Consider the following 21,709-nt stretch of genomic DNA (forward strand, 5'->3'; position numbering starts at 1 on the left):
TGCCTGAAAAACCTAAAGACCTGGGTTTGATGCCCCCATTCCCACGTAAGGCCAGATGTACAGGGTGCACATATGTCTGGAATTCATTTGCAGTGGCTAGAGGCCCTGATGCACCCATTCTCTCTCTTTCTGTCTCTATCTCTCAAATTTATTTACTAAATAAAAATGTTTAGAAAACAGCACTTCTTGATCTGTCATTAAAAGTTATATTTTTTCTTAATAAAATTAAACATGGGCTGGAAACATAGCTTAACAACTAAGGCATTTGCTTGCAAAGCCTGCCAAGCCTGGGTTTGATTCTCCAGTACACATGTAAAGCCAGATGCACAAAGTAGTATGCATCTGTAGTTCCTTTGCAGCAGCAAGAGGCCCTGGTGGGCCCATCACAAACTCTCAAATAAAAATATTTTTAAATAAAGAATTATATTTTTTCTTAAACATGTTAGTCAAAAATGGTATATTCCAATGTTTTGTTCACACAGAGTAATATTTTTTATTTTATTTTATTTTATTTTATTTTATTTTATATAAATTATAACAGGTTATATTCTTTTATCCCCTCACTCCAGCTCCTGTTGCCCTGGAGGTCCTCCTCAGTGGGGTTATGGCAGTCACTGTGGGGACATGAATGCCTCAGTCCCTAACACATACCAATTTTTAAAGCAACCCTTTGCATTTTCTCTATTAAAGCATTTACAGGCAGAATCAAGTTTTGTTCTTTTAATGCACTTCAATGCTTAGAATGGTGCTTATTAGAAAGATGACTCACATAGTTCTGAATACAAAAAGCGGAAGAAACCTGGAGCTGGAGAGATGACTTAGCAGTTAAGGTACTTGCCTGTGAAGCCAAAGGACACAGGTTGGATTCCCCAGGACCCACGTAAGCCAGATGCACAAAGGGGAGCATGTGTCTGGAGTTTGTTTGCAGTGACTAGAGGCCCTGGCTGCCCATTCTACCTCTGTCTCCTTTCTCTCCCTCTCTTCTTGCAAATTTAAGAAGGAAGGAAGGAAGGAAGGAAGGAAGGAAGGAAGGAAGGGAGAGAGGAGAGAGGGAGGGAGGAAGGGAGGGAGGAAGGGACGGGGGAGGGAGGGGGAGGGAGGGAGGGAGGGGGAGGGAGGGAAGGAGGGGGAGGGAGGGAGGGGGAGGGGGAGGGAGGGGGAGGGAGGGGGGAGGGAGGGAACAAACGAAGAAAGGAAGGAACTAAGGGAGGGAGGGAGGGAAGCTAAATAAAACACTACAAACTTGCACTTCTATTTTCAATTTTTTTAAAGTTTTTTATTTTCATTTATTTATTTGTGAGAGAGAGAGAAAGACAGACAGAGAAAGAACGGGTACACCAGGGCCTCTAGCCACTGCAAAAGAACTCCAGATGCATGTGCCACCATGTGCCTCTGGTTTACGTGGGACCTGGAGACTCAAACCTGGGTCCTTAGGCTTGACAGGCATGTGCGTTAACCGCTAAGCCATCTCTCCAGCCCTATTTTCAAGTTTTTACCATGTGGAGCAGACTGAGATAACAGATCTGAGAAGGATGAGCCATGAACATTATTATATTACTATATTTATAGACAGGGAATTCTGTTTCCTTGAAGAGCTGTACTACATTGGTCCTCCAGCGCACCAGAGGGCGAAGCATGAGAATGTGAAGAAGCAAGGCGCTAGCTGCTAGCTGGACTTTCACATTTCTCTACTGGTGTGGTTCCGCGCTGCGCCTTCGCCCAGACACAGCAGGGCGGACTACAGGTCCCAGGTTGCTATGCGGCTAGAGCCCTCGTTCTCCCTCCCACCCAGTGCGAATGGCCGCTTCCGGGTGGTAGAAAGCGTGCTGTGGGTTGTCTCGTTCTCCAAGATCGTGCTTTCTTAAGGCGGTAAAAATGGAAACAATTGGAAATGGGTGGTGGGAGAAGGAGCAACTCTGAACCCAGATAATGAAGTGTGGCTGTGTGCAGAGGCCCAACTTTGCGAGACTGGGATGGAGGCTGCGCTGGACGTGTCGTCCATGAGAAATCGGGAACTACATTTCCCAGCATCCCCGTGGTACCAGAACTACTTTACCCGAAAGTCTCAGCGAGGTTGAACCCCCTCTTCCGCAACCTCCGGTCTCCCACTGCGAGAACATGAGGGGTCGCTGGCTGTGGCGGCTCGTGCGCCCCTCTGGGAGCGGGGGCAACTGGACTTCAGCTCCCCGCGGGCGTTTCTCGAAGGCCCCGCGGAGAGGTGAGCCGAGGCCGCGTGCCACCGACGTCCGAGAGCGGGTGGGTCGCGCGTGCTCCAGGCCAGGGTGCCACACCCCCAGCGGCGGCCAGGCCGCGGGGAACCGGGCCGGGGCGTGAACTGGCTGGAGGACGCCTTCCTCTTCTGAAAGCCTTCCTCGTAATCCCGGGCTTCACAACTTAGTTTTGTTTCTGTCACCCACGGGAGTCGGGCGATTTCCTACCCTCGTGTTTGAGTGGCTGGTTCGGATTTAGAATGTTACATAGCCAACTATCACATTTTAGGTCCCATGGGTTCTTGCTGTAATTCTCAGTCCCTTACAATCACGTTTGCTTGTTTTTTCAAGTACGCTGAAATCTCCAAGATTCCAACCAGTTGTAACCTAGAGTGGCTTTCAGCACATAAAAGTTTATTCTGAGAACATTGCCACAGAACTTTTTTTGTTTTTTCTATTTTTACACTTTTCAGGTGGTCCCCAAAGTAGCCACTTACCTTAGGGTTCTCTTTTCCTTCTGAATCTTTGGTGTTAGATAACGGAGCCATTCAGTATTCAAACACTTCTTCCACTAATGCACTATCAGTGTTGTTTTGCCTGTTCTTTGATTCACACCACTGACCTGCAGCTAAGACTGCCTTTGTTTTGCAAAATTGCTGTTTACCTGCCAGGATCATTTGCAAATTCTTTTGATGATGTATTTGGGAGGTTAGTATAAATGCACATGTCAAAGGTGGGGGGAGCATTTTTTTGAACCCTAGGAAATCATACAAATCTCAGCTGTACTTTTATAAATACACTTTAAATACTGAAAATGAAAACATTTGTAGAGAATAAACTTTTAAAAATATTTTTTTAAATTTTATTTACTTATTAGGGACAGAGAAAGGGAGAGAAAGAGAGTGAATGGGCACACTAGGGCTTCCAGCCACTGCAACCGAACTCCAGACACATGCGCCACCATGTGCATCTGGCTTACGTGCGACCTGGAGAATCGGTCCTTAGGCTTGACAGGCATGTGCCTTAACTACTAAACCGTCTCTCCAGTCCGAGAATAAACTTTTAAGTACCTACAAAGCATTATTGGGAAACATACCACCCCAAGTAAATGTTAATATTTCAATATAATTGCTTATTCCACTTAGATATTCCTGGAGGAAACTTTACAACTAATGTATAATTCATATTGCTATTTTCGGCTTACTGTGGACAAGTAGTTCATATTTGGCCTAATATCAACAACCTGAAAATTTTAATCTCTATATCATGGGAGAATTATCTAGTCCAAGTCCTTTTTTTTTTTTTTTTAATAAATGAGCAAAGGCATAGGAAGATGTGATTTGTATGCATTTTATGCTCAGTCAGTGCCATATTCCTTGTTCATTACTACTTCCCAAACTAAGCAGTACATCAGAACCACTAGAGAGTACAGTCTGTCCAGCCTTATGCTAGAAGTGCTGAATTAATCTGCATGGGTGGAGCCCAGAGACCTCTGGGTTATTTGATTTGCCTTTGTAATGCCTGTTCTGAACTTCTACTGAAGAAGAATCAAGTCAAGTCACTAGGTTCAGTTCTAAAAAGTAGCAGTGACTCAATATAAAACTTGCAATGCAAGCTGGGTGTGATAGTGCCTTCCTTTAATCCCAGCACTTGGGAAGCAGAGGTAGGAGGATCACTATGAGTTTGAGGCCACCCTGAGACTACATAGTGAATTCCAGATCAGCCGGGGCTAGACCAAAACTCTACCTGGGGGTGGATGGGAAGGACTTGTAATGCAGATTTAATGAGGTAAAAGTAAAAGATCTGGTCTTTTTCAGCAAAGAGGGGCTTTGTGCAAGAGAGGCCAGAGTTACAATGTGATAAATAATTTTTTGTAAACTGTCAAATCTTTAAACATTGAGTTTTTCTCACTGTAAACATGCACACAAGACAGTTCTGAAAAAATCAAAATGAGGACTATTTCAGGGTATATACAGATAAGTTTCCACCATCAGGTGGAAGCACTGATTCTGACCATCTCATCTCAAACTAATAATATACTTGTAAAACCTACTCTTGAGTACTTATAAATCCCACTGTTCATGACACAACTGGGACAATGATCGTGACATCCTATTACGAATATCCAAAGGCTGTTAGTTCCTTTTTTTTTTTTGCCTCTTAAAAAGAAATGAACCCTCCTCTCAAAGTCCAACTGCCAAAAAGTATAAGCACCTTCCTGAGAGGACTGTGACAACTAAGCGGAATCAATGTAAGAGACAAATGTTCCTTCATTATTCTCAGTCCTGTCATAAACAGAACGCAACATACAAAATAGCTGAGCCTTCCTCCATGCTTTGGCTCAGTCTGTTCATCTATCTGGTTAACTTCTCTAAGGTTTAATATAGTTGTATTATTTCCAAATAGCCAATTTTGAGCCTTTATTGTCAAAAAGGACCAAACATTATTCCTGTGTATTCCCATACAGACATATCTTGAAGTCACTTTACAAAAACCACAACCTTAAAAGCCCAATGCAGTAGTGCATACCATACTGTCCCACTTACTAGGTAGGCAAAGATAATGGATCATGTGAACCCAGGAGTCTGAGGCCAGCATGGGCAACAACCAAGCTGTTCCAAAAATACCATTGGGTGCAAATGCCAAGCACAGTACCTTGCAGTCTACAAGTACCTTTGGAACACCTGGAATTTTGTTGTGCACTGGGAGTTCATTGGCAATCAAGAACACAGGAGAGGGGCTACAGCGATAGCTTATCATTTAAGGCACTTGTCTGCGAAGCCAATGAACCCAGGTTCAATTCCCCAGTATCAACATAAGCCAGATGCACATGGTAGCACATGTGTCTGGAGTTTGCTTCTAGTGGCTAGAGTTCTGGCATGTCCATTCTCATCCCCCCCCAAAAAATAACTTTTTAAAAAGAACAAAGGGAGCCGGGAGTGGTGGTGCACACCTCTAATCCCAGCACCCGGGAGGCAGAGGTAGGAGGATTGTTGTGAGTTCCAGGCCAGCCTGAGCTACAGAGACCCTACCTCAAAAACCCAAAATAAATAAATAAAAAGAATAAAGGTGACAATGACTGAGATGGGGAGGTAATGTGATGAAGAATGGAATGTCAAAGGGGAAAGTGGGGGGGGGCAGAGGGAGGGTATTACCATGGGATTTTTTTTTTATAACCATGGAAATGTTAATAAAAATTAAATTAAAAAAATAATAAAAAAGAATCAACTTAAAAAAATTAAGGTGATGTAAAGGTGGGTTAGGGCAACTATTAAAACATTTTTGAATGCTGAATGTTTGCTATGTAAAGAATAATATTAAGGCAGAGGTAGGAGGATCACCAAGAGTTCAAGGCCACCCTGAGATTACATAGTGAATTCCAGGTCAGCCTGAGCTAGAGTGAGACCTTACTTCAGAAAACCAAAAACAAAAAAATATTAGGGCTGGACAGATGGCTTAGCAGTTAAGGTGTTTGCCTGCAAAGCCAAAGGATTCCAGAACTCATTTGCAGTGGCTAGAGGCTCTGGCATGCCCATTCTCTCCCTCCCTCCCTCCCTCCCTCCCTCCCTCTCTCTCTCTCTCTCTCTCTCTTCTCTCTCTCTCCTCCCCCTCCCCCTCCCTTCTTCTCTCAAGTAAATTAAAAATATATTTTAAAAAAGAATAATATCAGAGGTGGGCATGGTGGTGCATGCCTCTAATCCCAGCACTTGAGAAGCAGAAGTAGACTGTGAGTTTGAGGCTACCCTGAGATTATATAGTGAATTCCAGGTCAGCCTGGGCTAGAGTGAGACCTTACCTATGCCTCTAATAATAATAATATTAGAAACTTTTTAGATAAAAATGACAGAGAAGTCAGTTAACTTATACAAGATTACAACACTCCTAATTAGGAAGCTGGCACAACATTTACATAGCTGGGAAAAGCTTAGAAGCCAAAGTGTGATGCCACTGTCAGTTATTACAAGAATAAAGTAACATTGTCTTCTCGTTTCAGATTTCTTGACCACCACAACTAAGGAAGGATACGACAGGAGACCAGTGGACATAACTCCTTTAGGACAAAGGAAATTAACATTTGATACTCATGCGTTGGTTCAGGACTTGGAAACACATGGTGAGAAACATGAGCACTTTCAAGAAGAAAATTAACTCAGTGAATAAATTACCAAGATAATATCACTTTTATAAACTACTAAGAATATTGAGCTGGGCATGGTGGTGCACACCTTTAATCCCAACACTCGGGAGGCTGAAGTAGGAGGATCACTGTGAATTTGAGGCCAGCCTGGACTACTTAGTGATTTCCAGGTCAGCCTAGGCTAGAACGAGAACCTACCTACCTTAAAAAAAAAGTTAACTATTGAAAAAGAAATGTCAGTATTAGGAATTATAGAAATTTTATATATTGAAGAATATTTACTGATCATTGGAAATGCTCAATATATGCTTTTAAATTTTTTTTTTTTTTCAGTTTTTCTAGATGGGGTCTCACTGTAGCCCAGGCTGACCTGGAATTCACTATGGAGTCTCAGGGTGGCCTCAAACTCACAGCAATCCTCCTACCTCTGCCTCCCGAGTGCTGGGATTAAAGGCATGCGCCACCATGCCCGGCATTTTTTTCTTTTATTTATTTATTTATTTATTTAAGAGCGACAGACACAGAGAGAAAGACAGATAGAGGGAGAGAGAGGGAATGGGCGCGCCAGGGCTTCCAGCCTCTGCAAACGAACTCCAGATGCGTGCACCCCCTTCTGCATCTGGCTAACATGGGACCTGGGGAACCGAGCCTCAAACCAGGGTCCTTAGGCTTCACAGGCAAGTGCTTAACCGCTAAGCCATCTCTCCAGCCCCATTTTTTTCTTTTTTGAGAAAGAAAATGCGTGTACCAAGGCCTCCAGCCCCTGCAAACAAATTCCAGACACATGCACTTCCTTGTGTATATGGCTTATGTGGGTCCTGGGGAATTGAACCTGGGTCCTTTGGCTCTTTAGGTAAGTACATTAACCTCTAAGCCATCTTTCCAGCCCAAGATATGTTAATGGAATATATATTATGTCAAATTACATGAGCAGAATGATTCCAATTAAGCAAAAAAGAAAAAAACTAGTTTCTAGGGCAATTCTAAAGTCTGCATGGAAGTATGAATATTTATTAATAATAAAAAATTCAAGCTGGGCATGGTGGCACAAACATTTAATCCTAGCACTTGAGATCGAGGTCACCCAGAGACTACATAGTGAATTCCAGGTCAGCCTGGGCTAGAGTAAGACCCTACCTCGTAAAATGAAAAATAAATTTTTAAAAAGGAACAGAAAACAACCAGATATCAAAATGATATTACAAGAATAGAAAAGTTGATTAATAGAAGAGACTGGTAGTCAAATACACATGTGAATTCAGCAGATGAGACAATTTAGGGAAAGACTAATAAATGAATATGATTAATGACTTATCAATTAGAAAAAATAAATCCCTTACTGAAATTGCAGATAAAAATGTAAATGTTAAAGAGTTCTTAGGAATCAAACAGGAAAACTTAAGCAATTTTACAGAAAAGTTGGCAAAGGCCATATAAGCAAGTAGCATGCACACGCAAAAAAAATCACAAAAGGGCTAGAGAGATGGCTTAGTGGTTAAGGTATATACCTGCAAAACCTAAGGACCCAGGTTTGGTTCTCCAGGTCCCATGTAAGCCAGATGCATGTGGCGGCACATGTGTCTGGAGTTTGTCTGCAGTGGCTGGAGGCCCTGATGCACCCATCCTTTCTCTCTAGCTCTCTCTCTCTCTCCCCCTCTCTGTCTCAAATAGATAATCTTTTTTTAAAAATTTAGACAAATATATGTAAAGATGCTAGATTTCATTACCACCTAATGTAAATTAAAATATGAGCTCATAACAATTCTGTACACAAAAAGTAATATCCATTATTGCTGTAGATGTGGAAGTTATATCAGGAATTAAAATTACACAGGAGTACTTTTAGATTAATTTAGCATCATCATGTTTTTAATTATAACTGTTTCTAAATATATTGAATATTAAAGAAAGCTTTCTATTTTGATAGTGATAAGCATATTTTAAAATATATGAATACCTATTTGTTGCCTATAGGATTTGACAAAGCACAAGCTGAAACAATTGTATCAGTATTAACTACCTTATCAAATGCCAGCCTTGATACTATCTATAAGGAGATGGTCACTCAAGCTCAACAGGTAATATGTTCATTTTTATCACTTCCAACAGTTTCACTGGACAGTCTTTCTCACAGAAGAAGGGAGAGGAAGGAATAAGGGGGAAAGAGAGGCTAGAGAAATGGCTTAGCAATTGAGGTGTTTGCCTGAGAAGCCTAAGGACCAAGGTTCAATTCCCCAGTACCCACATCAGCCAGATGCGCAAGGTTGCACATGTGTCTGGAATTTGTTTGCAGAGGCTGGAGTCCCTGGCATGCCCATCCCCCCTCAATCTCCATGCTTGCAGATAAAGATGAAATAAAATAAAATATATTTTTAAAAAGTTTGGCCAGGCGTGGTGTCACATGCCTTTAATCCCAGGCAGAGGTAGGAGGCTCACTGTGAGTTCAAGGCCACCCTGAGACTACTTAGTGAATTCCAGGTAGGCCTGGGCTAGAGTGAGACCCTACCTTGAAAAACCAACCAAACAACAACAAAAAAAGGTGGGGGGGGGAGGATCTTTTAATAAAGTCAGTCTAGAGCCTGAAGAGTTAGTCTAACAAGATTATGGTACTACTTTAATCTCAGTACTTAGGAGTCAGAGGTAGGAGCATCACTGTGAGCTAAGTATGAGGCCAGCTTGGAGCTATACAGCGTGTGGTCTAGGTCAGCCTGGGCTACAATGAGACCCTACCTCAAAAAAACAAAGCAGGGCTAAAGAGATGGCTTGGCAGTTAATGTGCTTGCCTGCAAAGCCAAAGGACCACAGTTTGATTTCCCAGAACCCACGAAAGCTAGATGCACAAAGTGGCATATGCATCTGGAGTTCGTTTGCAGAGGCTGGAGGCTCTGGTGTACCCATTCTTTATCTCAAAATAAATAAAAATAAGATATATTTTTTAAAAATGTAGAACATACACAGAGAGATTATACTACTACAAAAAATAGAATTTTGTTATATACTGTGTAAAATAAGTATTTCAATTCTGGGATGGTGGTAGACCATCAGTGAAACACTTTTCTCCCTTGGAAAACTTCACTGTATAAGAGCTAACCTTTCTGTATGCTCCTGCTGGTCTTATGTGTGTCCTGGTTAACTTTCAGACTTTGAAAGCTAGAGAAAGGACTGACATGGCTGGAAAGATGTCATAAATATCCTGGCTAAGATGCTTTATTTGACCTGGAACTCACTATATGTAGTCCCAGGCTGGCCTTGAACTCACAGTGATTCTACCACCTCTGCCTCCTGAGTGCTGGAATTAAAGGTGTGTGCCACCACACCCAGCTGATAATCGTGTTTTTTGGGTTTTGGTTTTTAGGTTTTTTTCAAGGTAGGGTCTGTCTCACTTTAGCTCAGGCTAACCTGGAATTCACTATATAGTCTCAGGATGGCCTCGAACTCATGGCGATCCTCCTACCTCTGCCTCCAAGTAGTGGGATTAAAGGTGTGTGCCACCATGCTGGGCTGGATAATAGTCTTCGGAATTCTTACTAAGAGCACAGGGCTGGGTACTTTCATACAGTAATCTCTCTAATAGCACTAAAAAAGCAGGCATAGTTCAGTTTTACTCTAGCATAGGCTCAGTGAGGTTGAGTACTTTGTAAGACTTCATATTGTAGAAATATGGACAGAAAGCAATAAAATATCATATAAGAAAAATTAGGATTTCTTATGTAAAATTAGAACCTGCTATATGAAATTTTATTGCTTTAAGAGTCATGGAAGATCAAAAGTACTTGAAGATTTTTACCATAATCCCTAATTAGACAGGAAATGAAACATTCCTCCCCCACATTTAACTTATATTTTAATTTTTACTATTTTTAAAAAATTTTTTTTGTTTATTTGTATTTATTTGAGAGTGACAGGCATAGAGAGAAAGAGGCAGACAGAGAGAGAGAGAGGGGGAGAATGGGCACACCAGGGCCTCCAGCCACTGCAAACGAACTCCAGATGCATGCACCCCCTCGTGCATCTGGCTAACGTGGGTCCTGGGGAATTGAGCCTCGAACCAGGGTCCTTAGGCTTCACAGGCAAGCACTTAACCACTAAGCCATCTCTCCAGCCCAATTTTTACTATCTTAATTTGTATAATTTTATTTTAATTTATTCAGGATCATAGCAGGCTAGTAAATTCATTAAAAACCAAACATTTAATTAATTCTCCCAAAGCTCTATGGAGCTACTGATATTTTCAATAAAATACTTGCTCTTAAAGTCTGTCTCTTACAAAGCAGTGAGGAATCTTCATGCCAAAACCATAGAGCTACATACATACAAAGCAGGAGCATTACTATTGAACTGTTGGCTTTTTAAATGACTGATTTGTGAAGTTAAAAATCCTATTCCAAAAAGAATAAAACAAAAAAAATCCTATTCCAACCTTGAGCCTAACCCTATTGTTCACCCCACCTCTAGGACAGAATAAGGCACAAGGATGCCTTGAAGGATGGAGGTAAGGCTCATCTTGAGGCAATCAGGCAACAAGCTGCTCCCTGGTTCGCTTCAGAAAGGCCATAAGACATCATGTAGTCTCATGATTATACCCGAACTGCAAAAGACATGCATTTTATAGGTTTGCCTGCTTAATAACAGATTATGCATGTAGTTTTTGAAGATATACCTGTACTGTTTTGTAGGCTTTTGAGTCACAATCTGTATTCTGGTGAAGAATGTGGGTAATTTCTACTTTTTATCAGTGAGGAAAACAGGAGTTATATAACTCACAGAAAATGGCCAAGTTGAAGTTCAAATTCATACAGCCTAATTTAAGAACTCATAGTTTGAACCTCTACTTTATAAAAAATATATGCATTTTAGAACCTTTGAAGACTTGTTATCTTGGTCTCCAACTGGCAGTTTCCTGACTGTGTGTGTCTGATATTTCTGTATCTGGTAACAAAAATCCAGTCAATTTGTTCAAGTCTTTCTCACTTGTATCAGTGGATGACTGCAACCCCATTCAGCTACAAGCTGTAACTTTAAAAATTCAACTAGTGATCCTGTTCTTGTTTGAACTTTTGTTTTTATAAACCAGTATATAGGTCACTTTTCACAGTTACACACTGCTTTTTCTATTGGTAAAAAGGGATAAATGTAATCATTTATCTGACTCATTTTAAGAAATTTTGTAGTAGTGAATTTTCCTTGTAGAGCTGCCTTAAATCTTTTCTTCAGAAATGTTCCTCTTGCCAGGCGGGTGTGGTGGCTCACACTTTTAATTCCAGCACTCAGGAGGCAGAGGTAGGAGGATCACTGTGAGTTTGAGGCCACCCTGAGACTACATAGTTAATTCCAGGTCAGCCTGAGCCAGATTGAGACCCTACCTCGAACCCCCCCCCCAAAAAAAAGTTCCTCCTGCTAAGTGTGGTAGATGAATATCTGTAATCCCAGAATTTGGGAGGCTGTGGCAAAAGGATCAAGATATGTATAGAGTTTTTGTCAAAAAATATATATGTGGGGGATGGAGAGCTGTCTCAGCAGTTAAGATGCTTGCCTGCTATGTAGGTTTGATTGATGTGTTCCCCATAAACGTAGGTGTTCTGAATGTTAGGTTCCCAGCTGGTGGAGATTTGGGAATTAACGCCTCCTGGAGTGTTGCCAGTATTTGGCACACTCTCCTATTGCTGCTATCCACCTGATGTTGCCGAGAAGATGATATCCACCCTTTGCTCATGTCATCATTTTTCCCCGCCTTCATGGAGCTTCCCCTCAAGTTTGTAAACTAATATAAACCCTTTTTCCTACAAACTGCTATTGGGTGTTTTCTGCAAGCTATGCAAATCTGACTGCAACACCTGCAGAGCCTAACAACTCAAGTTTGATAGTGTAGTACCCACATAAACCCAGATGCAAAAAGTGACTCATATATCTAGATTCTGTTCACAGTGGCCAAAGGCCCATTCTCTGTGTATTCAGGCATGGTGGCCCATGCCTTTAATCCCAGCACTCTGGAGGCAGAGGGGATCACCATGAGTTCATGGCCACCGAGACTACTTTGTGAATTCCAGGTCAGCCTGGACTCCAGCAAGACCCTATCTCAAAAAATAAATAAATAACATAAAATATATATATATATATATATATATATATATATATATATAATTATATATATATGTGTATATATACACACATATACATATATATACATATACACACACTTATATATAAAATTTTAAGTCCCTTCTTGGCAAAAGCAAATGCTTATAAATCTGTCGTGTAGGGGCCACCTTTTCTCTCATATATTTTCTATAGTGTCAAATATAGTAAAGATACCAGGAAGCTTTAACAAAACTAATTATTTTGCACTGATAAAAGATAATTATTTTAGCCATATTATTGAATTTGTTACTATCTGACCTCTATTTTAAAAATAGTTTTGTGCATGTGTATACACACTTGCAGCTCCAGGTCCCCTTACTGCTGCAAATGAACACCAGACACACGTGGGTGGCTTGGGAATTGAACCATGGCCAGCAGGCCTTACAAGCTAACATCTTTAAACTGTTGAGCTACTTTTCTCACCCTTGCTCTCTTAATACCTCAGTATTTTCCAGTGGTAGGAAATCCTTGAAATCTAAACACAAAAGGGTTATAAAACTGCTTCTAGATATTAAAATGTATATATAATTTATTGAGGTACTTTTAAGAGCTAAGTAAGTGTTATGTTGGGATTCTTTTCATTAAGATACCTAAATATTTCTCTTTACTAGCAAATACATTTTTTTCTCCCTTGAATATCATTTTTACTTTCACATTTCAGATATGTATGTTTCAAATGTGTTTTTACTTAATCAGCTATTGTACCTAGCAGCATGCAAACAATCTAAAAATAAAGGGATTCCATTCCCTAGATCCCAGGTTTTGTGTTGTTTCTGTTTCCTAGAAAATAACAGTACAACAGCTAATGGCTCATTTGGATTCTATCAGAAAAGACATGGTCATACTAGAAAAAAGTGAATTTGCAAATCTGAGAGCAGAGAATGAGGTGAGCAAATTTTTTAAATTACTGATTAAAAAAAACTAATCTCACAAGTATGCTACAAAGTAAATAAATTACAAAGACCAAATAATAATACTATGTTGTTATTAAACAATTAGCAAGTTTTTAAATTAAATATATACTATTTAACCTTACATAATCTTTACATGTAATTTCTTGCATGATGAATTTTAATTTACATATGTAAAAGTCACATAAATAGGAAAGTCACTGAGCTCTGTATATTATATGAGACTTCTGTTGTAGCTAACAATATCATACATTGTTCTTAAAGCTGAAGGTAATGTACTGGTGTCGACTTTTTTTTATCTTGTACTGTCTTTGTCACTTAAGAGAAAAATATGTCTTGGGCTGGAGAGATGGCTTAGCGGTTAAGCGCTTGCCTGTGAAGCCTAAGGACCCCGGGTTGAGGCTCGATTCCCCAGGACCCACGTTAGCCAGATGCACAAGGGGGCGCACGTGTCAGGAGTTCGTTTGCAGAGGCTGGAAGCCCTGGCACGCCCATTCTCTCTCTCTCCCTCTATCTGTCTTTCTCTCTGTGTCTGTTGCTCTCAAATAAAAAATTTAAAAAAAAAGGTACAAAAAAAGAGAAAAATATGTCTTTGAGGCAGAGTTAGGAAGATCACTGAGTTTGAGGCCAGCCCGGGACTATAGGATGAGTTTCAAGTCAGCCTAGGCTACAGTGAGACCTTACCACAAAAAAAAAAAAAAAAAAAAAAAGCCAGGCATGGTGGTACACGCCTTTAATCTCAGCACTTGGGAGGCAGAGGTAGGAGGATTGCCTTGAGTTCAAGGCCACCCTGAGACTACATAGTGAATTCCAGATCAGCCTGGGCTAGAGTGAAACCCTACCTCAAAAAAGAAGAAAAAAAAAAAAAAAAAGAGCGAGCGAGAAAGAGAAGGAAAAATGTTTCTGTAGTTAAATCAGAAATTTGTTACTCACTAGCTTAAACATTTTTGAGCTTTTTGTTTCTCTTTTGTAAATATTTTATTTACTTGAGAGAGAGGGAGACAGAAAGAGTCAAACACAGAGAGATTAAGTGTGGGCACGCCAAGGCCTCCCACTACTGCAGATGAACTCCAGACACATGTCACTTTGTGTGTCTGGCTTTAAGTAGGTACTGGAGAATCAAACTTTGCAAGCATGTGTCATGAATGCTGAGCCATCTCCCCATTCCTCAAGGTTTTGTTTTATTTTGTTTTACGCATGGTCTGTCTAAACCAGGCTGGCCTTGAACTCATAGTGAGTTCTGCTTCACCTTTCCTGGCTTTATTTTTTTCTTTGGTTTTTTGAGGTAAAGTCTCACTCTAGCCTAAGGTGACCTGGAATTCACTACATTGCCTCAGAGTGGCCTCAAAATCACAGCAATCCTCCTTCTTCTGCCTCCTGAGTGCTGGGACTAAAGGTGTGCGCCACCACGCCCAGCTTGTTTTTAAAATTTGAAAAAAAAAATCATTCTTAAAGTAAAATCTTAATATCAGTACATAAATAAATGCATTACCTAATGTATGTGTCTAAGATTTTATGAATAGTTTTTTGCCTTATTCCATATTAAAAATCTATAGATGCCCAAATATTACTAACTTAAGGTTTCATACTTTTAAAGTAAATCATAATATGGACTTTGATGCTAATTACATGTGATTTCTCTTATACCTAGAAAATGAAAATTGAATTAGTTCAAGTTAAGCAACAGCTGGTGGTAAGTAAAACTTTGTACCACTTACTCATTTCAGTACAGTACTTACTGCAACATTATTTTTAAAAGTATTTTTCATTTTCTTTAAAGCATGAAACCAGTCGAATCAGAGCAGATAACAAGCTGGACATCAACCTGGAAAGGAGCCGAGTCACAGATATGGTGCTGGGCTTTAAGTGTGCTTTATTGGTTCCTTACTCTTTTTTTAACTCTTTAGTGACAACAGATGTGGTGCTGGGCTTCCTTTGTTACTCCTTTTTAACTCTGTAGTCTGGTTTTTTCTTTTTTCCTTTCCTTTTAACCTGCTGGCTACATATCCTTTAGTTTACAGATCAAGAAAAGCAGCTTATGGAAGCAAACACAGAATTTACCAGAAAGGTAAGGTAGTATGTAGAGGTTTCTTTTCCATATACTTCATGTGTCTTGTATAACTGCTTTTGTGCTTATCAGCTTATAAATTTGAATTTTTTTTTTTTTTTTGGTTTTCGAGTTAGGGTCTCACTCTGGCTCAGGCTGACCTGGAACTCACTATGTAGTCTCAGGGTGGCCTCAAACTCTCAGCAATCCTCCTACCTCTGCCTCCCGAGTGCTGGGATTAAAGGCGTGCGCCACCACACCCGGCTTAAATTTGAATTTTAAATAGCTATCCCTATGGAATCCATGATTCCTTTACAGCTGGTAAGAGTTAGCCAACACTGGGTAAAGCTGCTCCCAAGTAGATAGTTGTACTTAAACTACGATTTTATTAAATAATTAAGCTTTCCACATGACATACATTTTTAAAACCTTTACATAAATAGGAGTCATTTTTAAAAGAATATTTAAATCTTAAATTTTTAAATATTACAGTAAATGTATATTATATTTGTTTTTTATTTTTATTTATTTATTTTTAGGGTTTTTTTTTTTTTTTTTTTTTTTTGGTAAGGTCTCACTCTAGCCCAGGCTGACCTGGAATTCACTAGTAATCTCAGGATGGCCTCAAACTTTCAGAGATCCTCCAACCTCAGCCTCCCAGGTGCTGGGATTAAAGGCATGCACCACCATTCCCAGCTAGTATTCATTATTTAACACAAGAAAATTATGTGTTTATTATGTGCCAGGTACTATTTTGCATGCTTTACCTAGTATTGGTTATTTCATTTAACCTTCAATGTCAACCTCTGGTTACTATTATTCCCATTTAACCAATGTGAAAAATGATCTCAAAGAAGTTGAAGTCACACAACTAATAATTGGTGGAGATAAGAACACAGATTCTAAGCAAGGCACTCAAGAGGCTGAGGCAAGAGGATTGCCAAGGTTGAGGCCAGGCTGGGTTACTACATGTAGTCCAGGACAGGATGGGCTATTGAGTGAAACCCTGTCTCAAAAATCAAAAAGGGGGAACTGGAGAGATAAGTTTAATGGTTAAGGTGCTTGCCTATGAAGTCTAAGAACCCAGGTTCAATTCCCCAGTACCCACGTAAGCCAGATGCACAAGGTGGCACATGTGTCTAGAGTTTGCATGCAGTGGCTAGAGGTCTCTGTCAAATAAATAAATAAATAAAATATTATTTGAGAAAAAGTGGAGGGCTGGAAAGGACAAGAGATGAAGATGATGGCTCAGCAGTTAGAGGTGCTTGCTTGCAAGGTCTGCCAGGCCAGGTTCTGGGGAAATGGCTTAGCAATTAAGGCATTTGCCTGCAAAGCCTTAGGACCCTGGTCAATTCCTCAGGACTCAGGTAAGCCAGATGCACAAGGTAGCACATGTGTCTGGAGTTTGTTTGCAGTGGCTAGAGGCCCTAGAGCGCCCATTCTCTATGAGTGGAGGACTTTTCAGTTGGCAGCATTCCCTTCCCTGTTTTCTGTATGGCTGTGGTTTTGCTACATTTCTCCAGTTAAGACTTTTATAATACACCATTAGCACATAATTGAAGATTTCTAATGTATACATGTTTTTGTCCATAACACATAGGGACAGAATTGAGTCCTCTTTTTTCACTCTTGTTTACAACAGGATACCCAAACAAAAAGTGTTATTTCGGAGACCAGTAATAAAATTGATACTGAGATTGCTTCTTTAAAGACACTAATGGAGTCAAACAAACTTGAGACAGTTCGTTATCTTGCAGGTAAGACTGTTTTTCAGAGAAAGGAATTGCTGGCAAGTAACTTTTGGTTCCGTTAGTTCCTGCTTTTCAAAAACAGGAGCTGTAATAAGATTCCTTTATTGACCAGACCCTTGTGCTTGTGAAGAAAGCTCCAGTTCCAGGATGATTACCAGGAAACTTTTTTATAAAAGTATTTCACAGTGAAAATCTCCATTTTGTTTCTTATACTTTTCATAAGATTTGAGTGGAATTAGATCACTAAAGTAGACATAGACTGTTAGAAACCACAGCAAACAGAAATGGGGTTGGGAAATAATCTTTTACCTTAAATCAAATGGCAGCACAGATTTCCTAATCCAAAATTAGATTATTTGTGATATCCTGAGCTCCCCAACTACAATCTAACCTAAAAATTATATTTCCCCAGTGAAATAGGAAGACTTCACTAGTCAGGTATTGTCTTTTTCCTTTAAAAAACAAAACCAGGGCTGGAGAGATGGTTTAGCGGTTAAGTGCTTGCCTGTGAAGCCTAAGGACCCCAGTTCGAGGCTCAATTCCCCAGGACCCACATTAGCCAGATGCTCAAGGGGGCACACGCATCTAGAGTTCGTTTGCACTGGCTGGAGGCCCTGGTGTGTCCATTCTCTCTCTCTCTCTCTCTCTTTCTCTGTCTGTCACTCTCAAATAAATAAAAATTTTAAAAAATAAAAATAAATAAATAAATAAAAACAGCCAGATGTGGTGGCACACGTCTTTAATTCCAGCATTTGGGAGGCAGAGGTAGGTGAATTGCTGTGAGTTCGAGGCCACCCTAAAATGATTACATAGTGAATTCCAGGTCAGCCTGGGCTAGAGACCCTACCTCAGAATGAATGAATAAATAAGTAAACAAAACAATATATTTTAGCTATAAGTTTATATAATTCAAAAGTGGTAGAAAGAAAAGCCCTTGAAAGTTTTTTTCCTTACATAATTACTATGTATCTTTTCTACTATATAACAATGTATATACTTAGGCTGGGCATGATGGTTCATGACTTTAATCCCAGCACTTGGAAGGCAGAGGTAGTAGGATCAATGTGAGTTCGAGGCCACCCTGAGACTGACTACACAGTGAATTACAAGTCAGTCTGGGCTAGAGTGAGACTCTACCTTGAAACCCCCCCCAAAAAAAAATTACATACATATATGTATCTCACAACATAATCCACTTGAATGTGGCTCCACCTCATGTTAGTTATGTAACTTTGGGCTGACGCCCTCTTATGCAGTGGGGATAATGCCATTGCCTTATGGCTCCACTTGTATGGAACAGCTCAGCACACTGCTTGATACATGCTAAATGGTGGAAGGACCAAATGGGAAAATGTATAATTGCCCAAAGAAAATAAGAGGAGACACTTTTCATGTATTTCTTCTCAGGTATCTAATTTTCTGTGTGTTTAGAGAGGCCTAATCCCATTTTTTAAAATTGAAGAAATGACCTAATTATTAACCAAGTTTCAAAATGTATGGAATCAAATGGGATAATGTATATGGCTACTTTCTTTTATCTTTAGTCAAAGTCATTTTAAAGATGCTTTCTTATGCAAAAGTGTCCCTAAAAACCATTTCTGAAATTGAGCTTCTTTTTATTTATTTATTTGACAGAGAAAGAGGGGGAGAGAGAGAGAGAATGGGTGAGCCAGGGCCTCCAGCCAGCCGCTGCAAATGAACTCCAGACATGTGTGCACCCACTTGTGCATCTGGCTAACGTGGGTCCTGGGGAAATCAAACCTGGGTCCTTTGGCTTTGCAGGCAAACACCTTAGCCGCTAAGCTATCCCTCCAGCCCCTCAAATTGAGCTTCTTGAAGCTGGGAGAATAGAAAGGTTTTGTCAGGCTGGAGAGATAGATGGCTTAGTGGTTAAGGCACTTGCCTACAAAACCTAAGGACCCAAGTTCAGTTCCCCAGTACCCACGTAAGCCAGATGTACATGATGGTGCATGTTTTGCAGTGGCTACAGCTAACCCTAGTGTACCCATTCTTTCTCTTTCTCTAATAAGTTAAAAATAAATAAATAACCCAGGGGCCCAGGCCTGGGAGCCATGGTGGCTTCCACAGAAGTTTCACCAGCAGTCTCTGGGGGCCCCCTCCAGATGAATGTGCCACCTTGTGCATCTGGCATTATATGGGTACTAGGGAAATCAAACCCAAGTCCTTAGGCTTTGCAGGCAAGTGTCTTAAATGCTTCTAATCAGGGATTTTTTAAACAGAAAGGATCTCAGTATATTACCCAACATGTCCCAGACATCTGGGCTCAGTCTCCCTAGTTGGGCACATGCTATCTGTGCTCAACAGAGAAATGATTAAATGTACTGAAGGGCTGAGTTAGCAGTTAAGGTGCCTACCTGTGAAGCCTAAGGACCCAGGTTCAACTCTCCGGGTCCCACGTAACCACAAGGTGACCCATTTGTCTGGATTTCATTTACAGTGGCTAGAGGCCCTGGCATGCCCATTCTTTCTCCCTCCCTGTCTCAAATAAAAGTAAATAAATACATAAATAAGATCTACTTAAAAGACAATCAAAATTTTCCTGGCCTAGAGATACAGCTTAGCAGTAGAGTGCTTGCCTCACAGACCCAAAGACCTAGGTTTCATCCTAGCACTAGAAAAAAAAAAAATTCTTATATGAATGTATAGATACTTGTCTGTATTAATACTTAATGTTTTCCTAGTTGAATTTATGCTGATTTAGTATAACTGTGTAAGAAACACAATTATTCATTGTCATGAGATATGAAATCAGCTTATAATTAAAAGTAGTCATTAACAATGCTGATGTTAATAACTTTAAATACTACATGCATTCTGACATGTCACCTCAATTTTTTCATTATTTCCACTCTTACTCTGCCTTAAAAGATAGGAAGCTTTTAAGAGGGATTGACCTAAATCCTACCTTTAGGAATACCTTTTACTTTTCATTTTCTTTTTTTATGTAGTTGTCTTTCTTTATAAACAGAGAAAGTACAAATGAGTGTGCCTCTTGCCAGTGCAAACACATACCAGATGAATGCATCACTATGTATATCTGCCTTTATGTGGGTATTACAAAATCAAACCCAGGCCACCAAGCTCTGCAAGCAAGTGCCTTTAACTGCCATCTCTCCAGTCTCAGTTTAATTTTCTAGGGAATGAAACTGCATAGGCTATGAATTTGATTTCCTTCGGCTTTTTATTATTTAAAAATAACATTCTGCTAATATTTTAAAATGATTACAAATATGTAACCTGTAACATTTTGTTTTGTTTTCTCACAGCCTCAGTGTTCACTTGCTTGGCAATAGCTTTGGGGTTCTACAGATTCTGGAAGTACGACTAACACTCCCTCCCTCTGCTGCCACTACTGACTTCTGAGGACCTAAGTGGGGACAGACTTTCTTGAATATTGTCAGCTGCAGCAAAAGCTTACTCCAAAGTTATGCACTGAAGAGAAGTGTTTTAGGTATTTATTTTGTATGTCTTTATTATGTTGAGAAGCTGTTATACAAAACCTGACTTATTTAAAATAGAAGAGCCTTTTGTCTTTATCTTTTTGATTGTTATCAAAACACAATCAGCTTTCCTGCGGATAACTTTGTAAATAAAATAGGACATTGTTGTTTTCTGTTGCAGATTTGAAAATAATTTTGTAGTTTACATACATATTGGATCTAACCTTCTTGATAAATATTGAAGTTTTTATATAAAAGATTACTATAACATTGTTTGGATTTTGAAAGTGACTTCCTATGTAAGTGAAGTTATTTTGTAATGAACAATAGATTTTAAAATAAAAAATGATTTAAAAATAACGTGTATACACCTAATATGAAACAGAGTTGCTTTATTACGTGTACCTTTTTAGGTTCATTGAAAATCCTGATACTGTAATTATGCCGTATTTGGTATTTCTTTTGTTTTTCATATACAAAACAATTTTTGTTTTTCAAGGTAGGGTCTCACTCTAGTCCCAGGCTGGCCTCAAACTCACACCGATCCTCCTACCTCTGCCTCCCAAGCAAAGGGTTTAATGCCACCACTATGCCATCACATCTAGCTAACTAATAATTTAAGGTTGATGCTACCCAAAGACTACATAGTGAATTCCAGGTAAGCTTGGCTAAAGCGAGAACCTACCTCAAAAAACAAACAAAAACGTTATTAATTACATGAAACACATTTTCGTAATGATTCATTTAAATTCAGCAAACATCACTTGATATAAATAGTGCCAACTCTTGGGTGGTTGGGACTATAACTTTGTGGTACAGTCCTTGCCTTGCCTTGCCCCAGAGCAATGCCCTCCTCCCCCACCAAAAAAAAAAAATAGGGAAGTTTAGAAATTTATTGTTTGGCTGTTACATAAATTTCATCTTAGATCTCCAATTCTGTCAACATCAAGATGTTACCACCATGCCGTGTGTGGTGATGCACACCTTTAATCAGTACTCAGTAGGCAGAGGTAGAAAGATCGCCATGAGTTCAAAGCCACCTTGAGACTATAT

At 39.8% G+C, this 21,709-nt stretch overlaps 1 protein-coding gene across 1 annotated transcript; it reads left to right on the forward strand.

The window, feature by feature from the left end:
- The first annotated feature begins 1,870 nt into the window (after nucleotides 1-1,870).
- Ccdc90b (coiled-coil domain containing 90B) lies at nucleotides 1,871-20,929 on the forward strand. The gene is made up of 9 exons (XM_045145761.1): nucleotides 1,871-2,218; nucleotides 6,205-6,324; nucleotides 8,323-8,426; nucleotides 13,271-13,372; nucleotides 15,049-15,090; nucleotides 15,178-15,249; nucleotides 15,412-15,465; nucleotides 17,087-17,201; nucleotides 20,483-20,929. The coding sequence occupies exons 1-9, from the start codon at nucleotides 2,119-2,121 to the stop codon at nucleotides 20,542-20,544; spliced, it is 771 nt and encodes a 256-aa protein (XP_045001696.1). The 5' UTR covers nucleotides 1,871-2,118; the 3' UTR covers nucleotides 20,545-20,929.
- The last annotated feature ends 780 nt before the right edge of the window (nucleotides 20,930-21,709 follow it).

Source organism: Jaculus jaculus, chromosome 3, assembly GCF_020740685.1.
Source record: "Jaculus jaculus isolate mJacJac1 chromosome 3, mJacJac1.mat.Y.cur, whole genome shotgun sequence".
NCBI lineage: Eukaryota > Metazoa > Chordata > Mammalia > Rodentia > Dipodidae > Jaculus > Jaculus jaculus.

What these genes read in the sequence shown, in the direction of transcription:
- Ccdc90b (XM_045145761.1), top strand. Translation starts at nt 2,119, where the DNA reads ATGAGGGGTCGCTGGCTGTGGCGGCTCGTGCGCCCCTCTGGGAGCGGG. An exon ending in TGGTCACTCAAGCTCAACAG is followed by an intron (nt 8,427 to 13,270) that starts GTAATATGTTCA and finishes TCTGTTTCCTAG; the next exon opens with AAAATAACAGTACAACAGCT. An exon ending in GGAGCCGAGTCACAGATATG is followed by an intron (nt 15,250 to 15,411) that starts GTGCTGGGCTTT and finishes CATATCCTTTAG; the next exon opens with TTTACAGATCAAGAAAAGCA.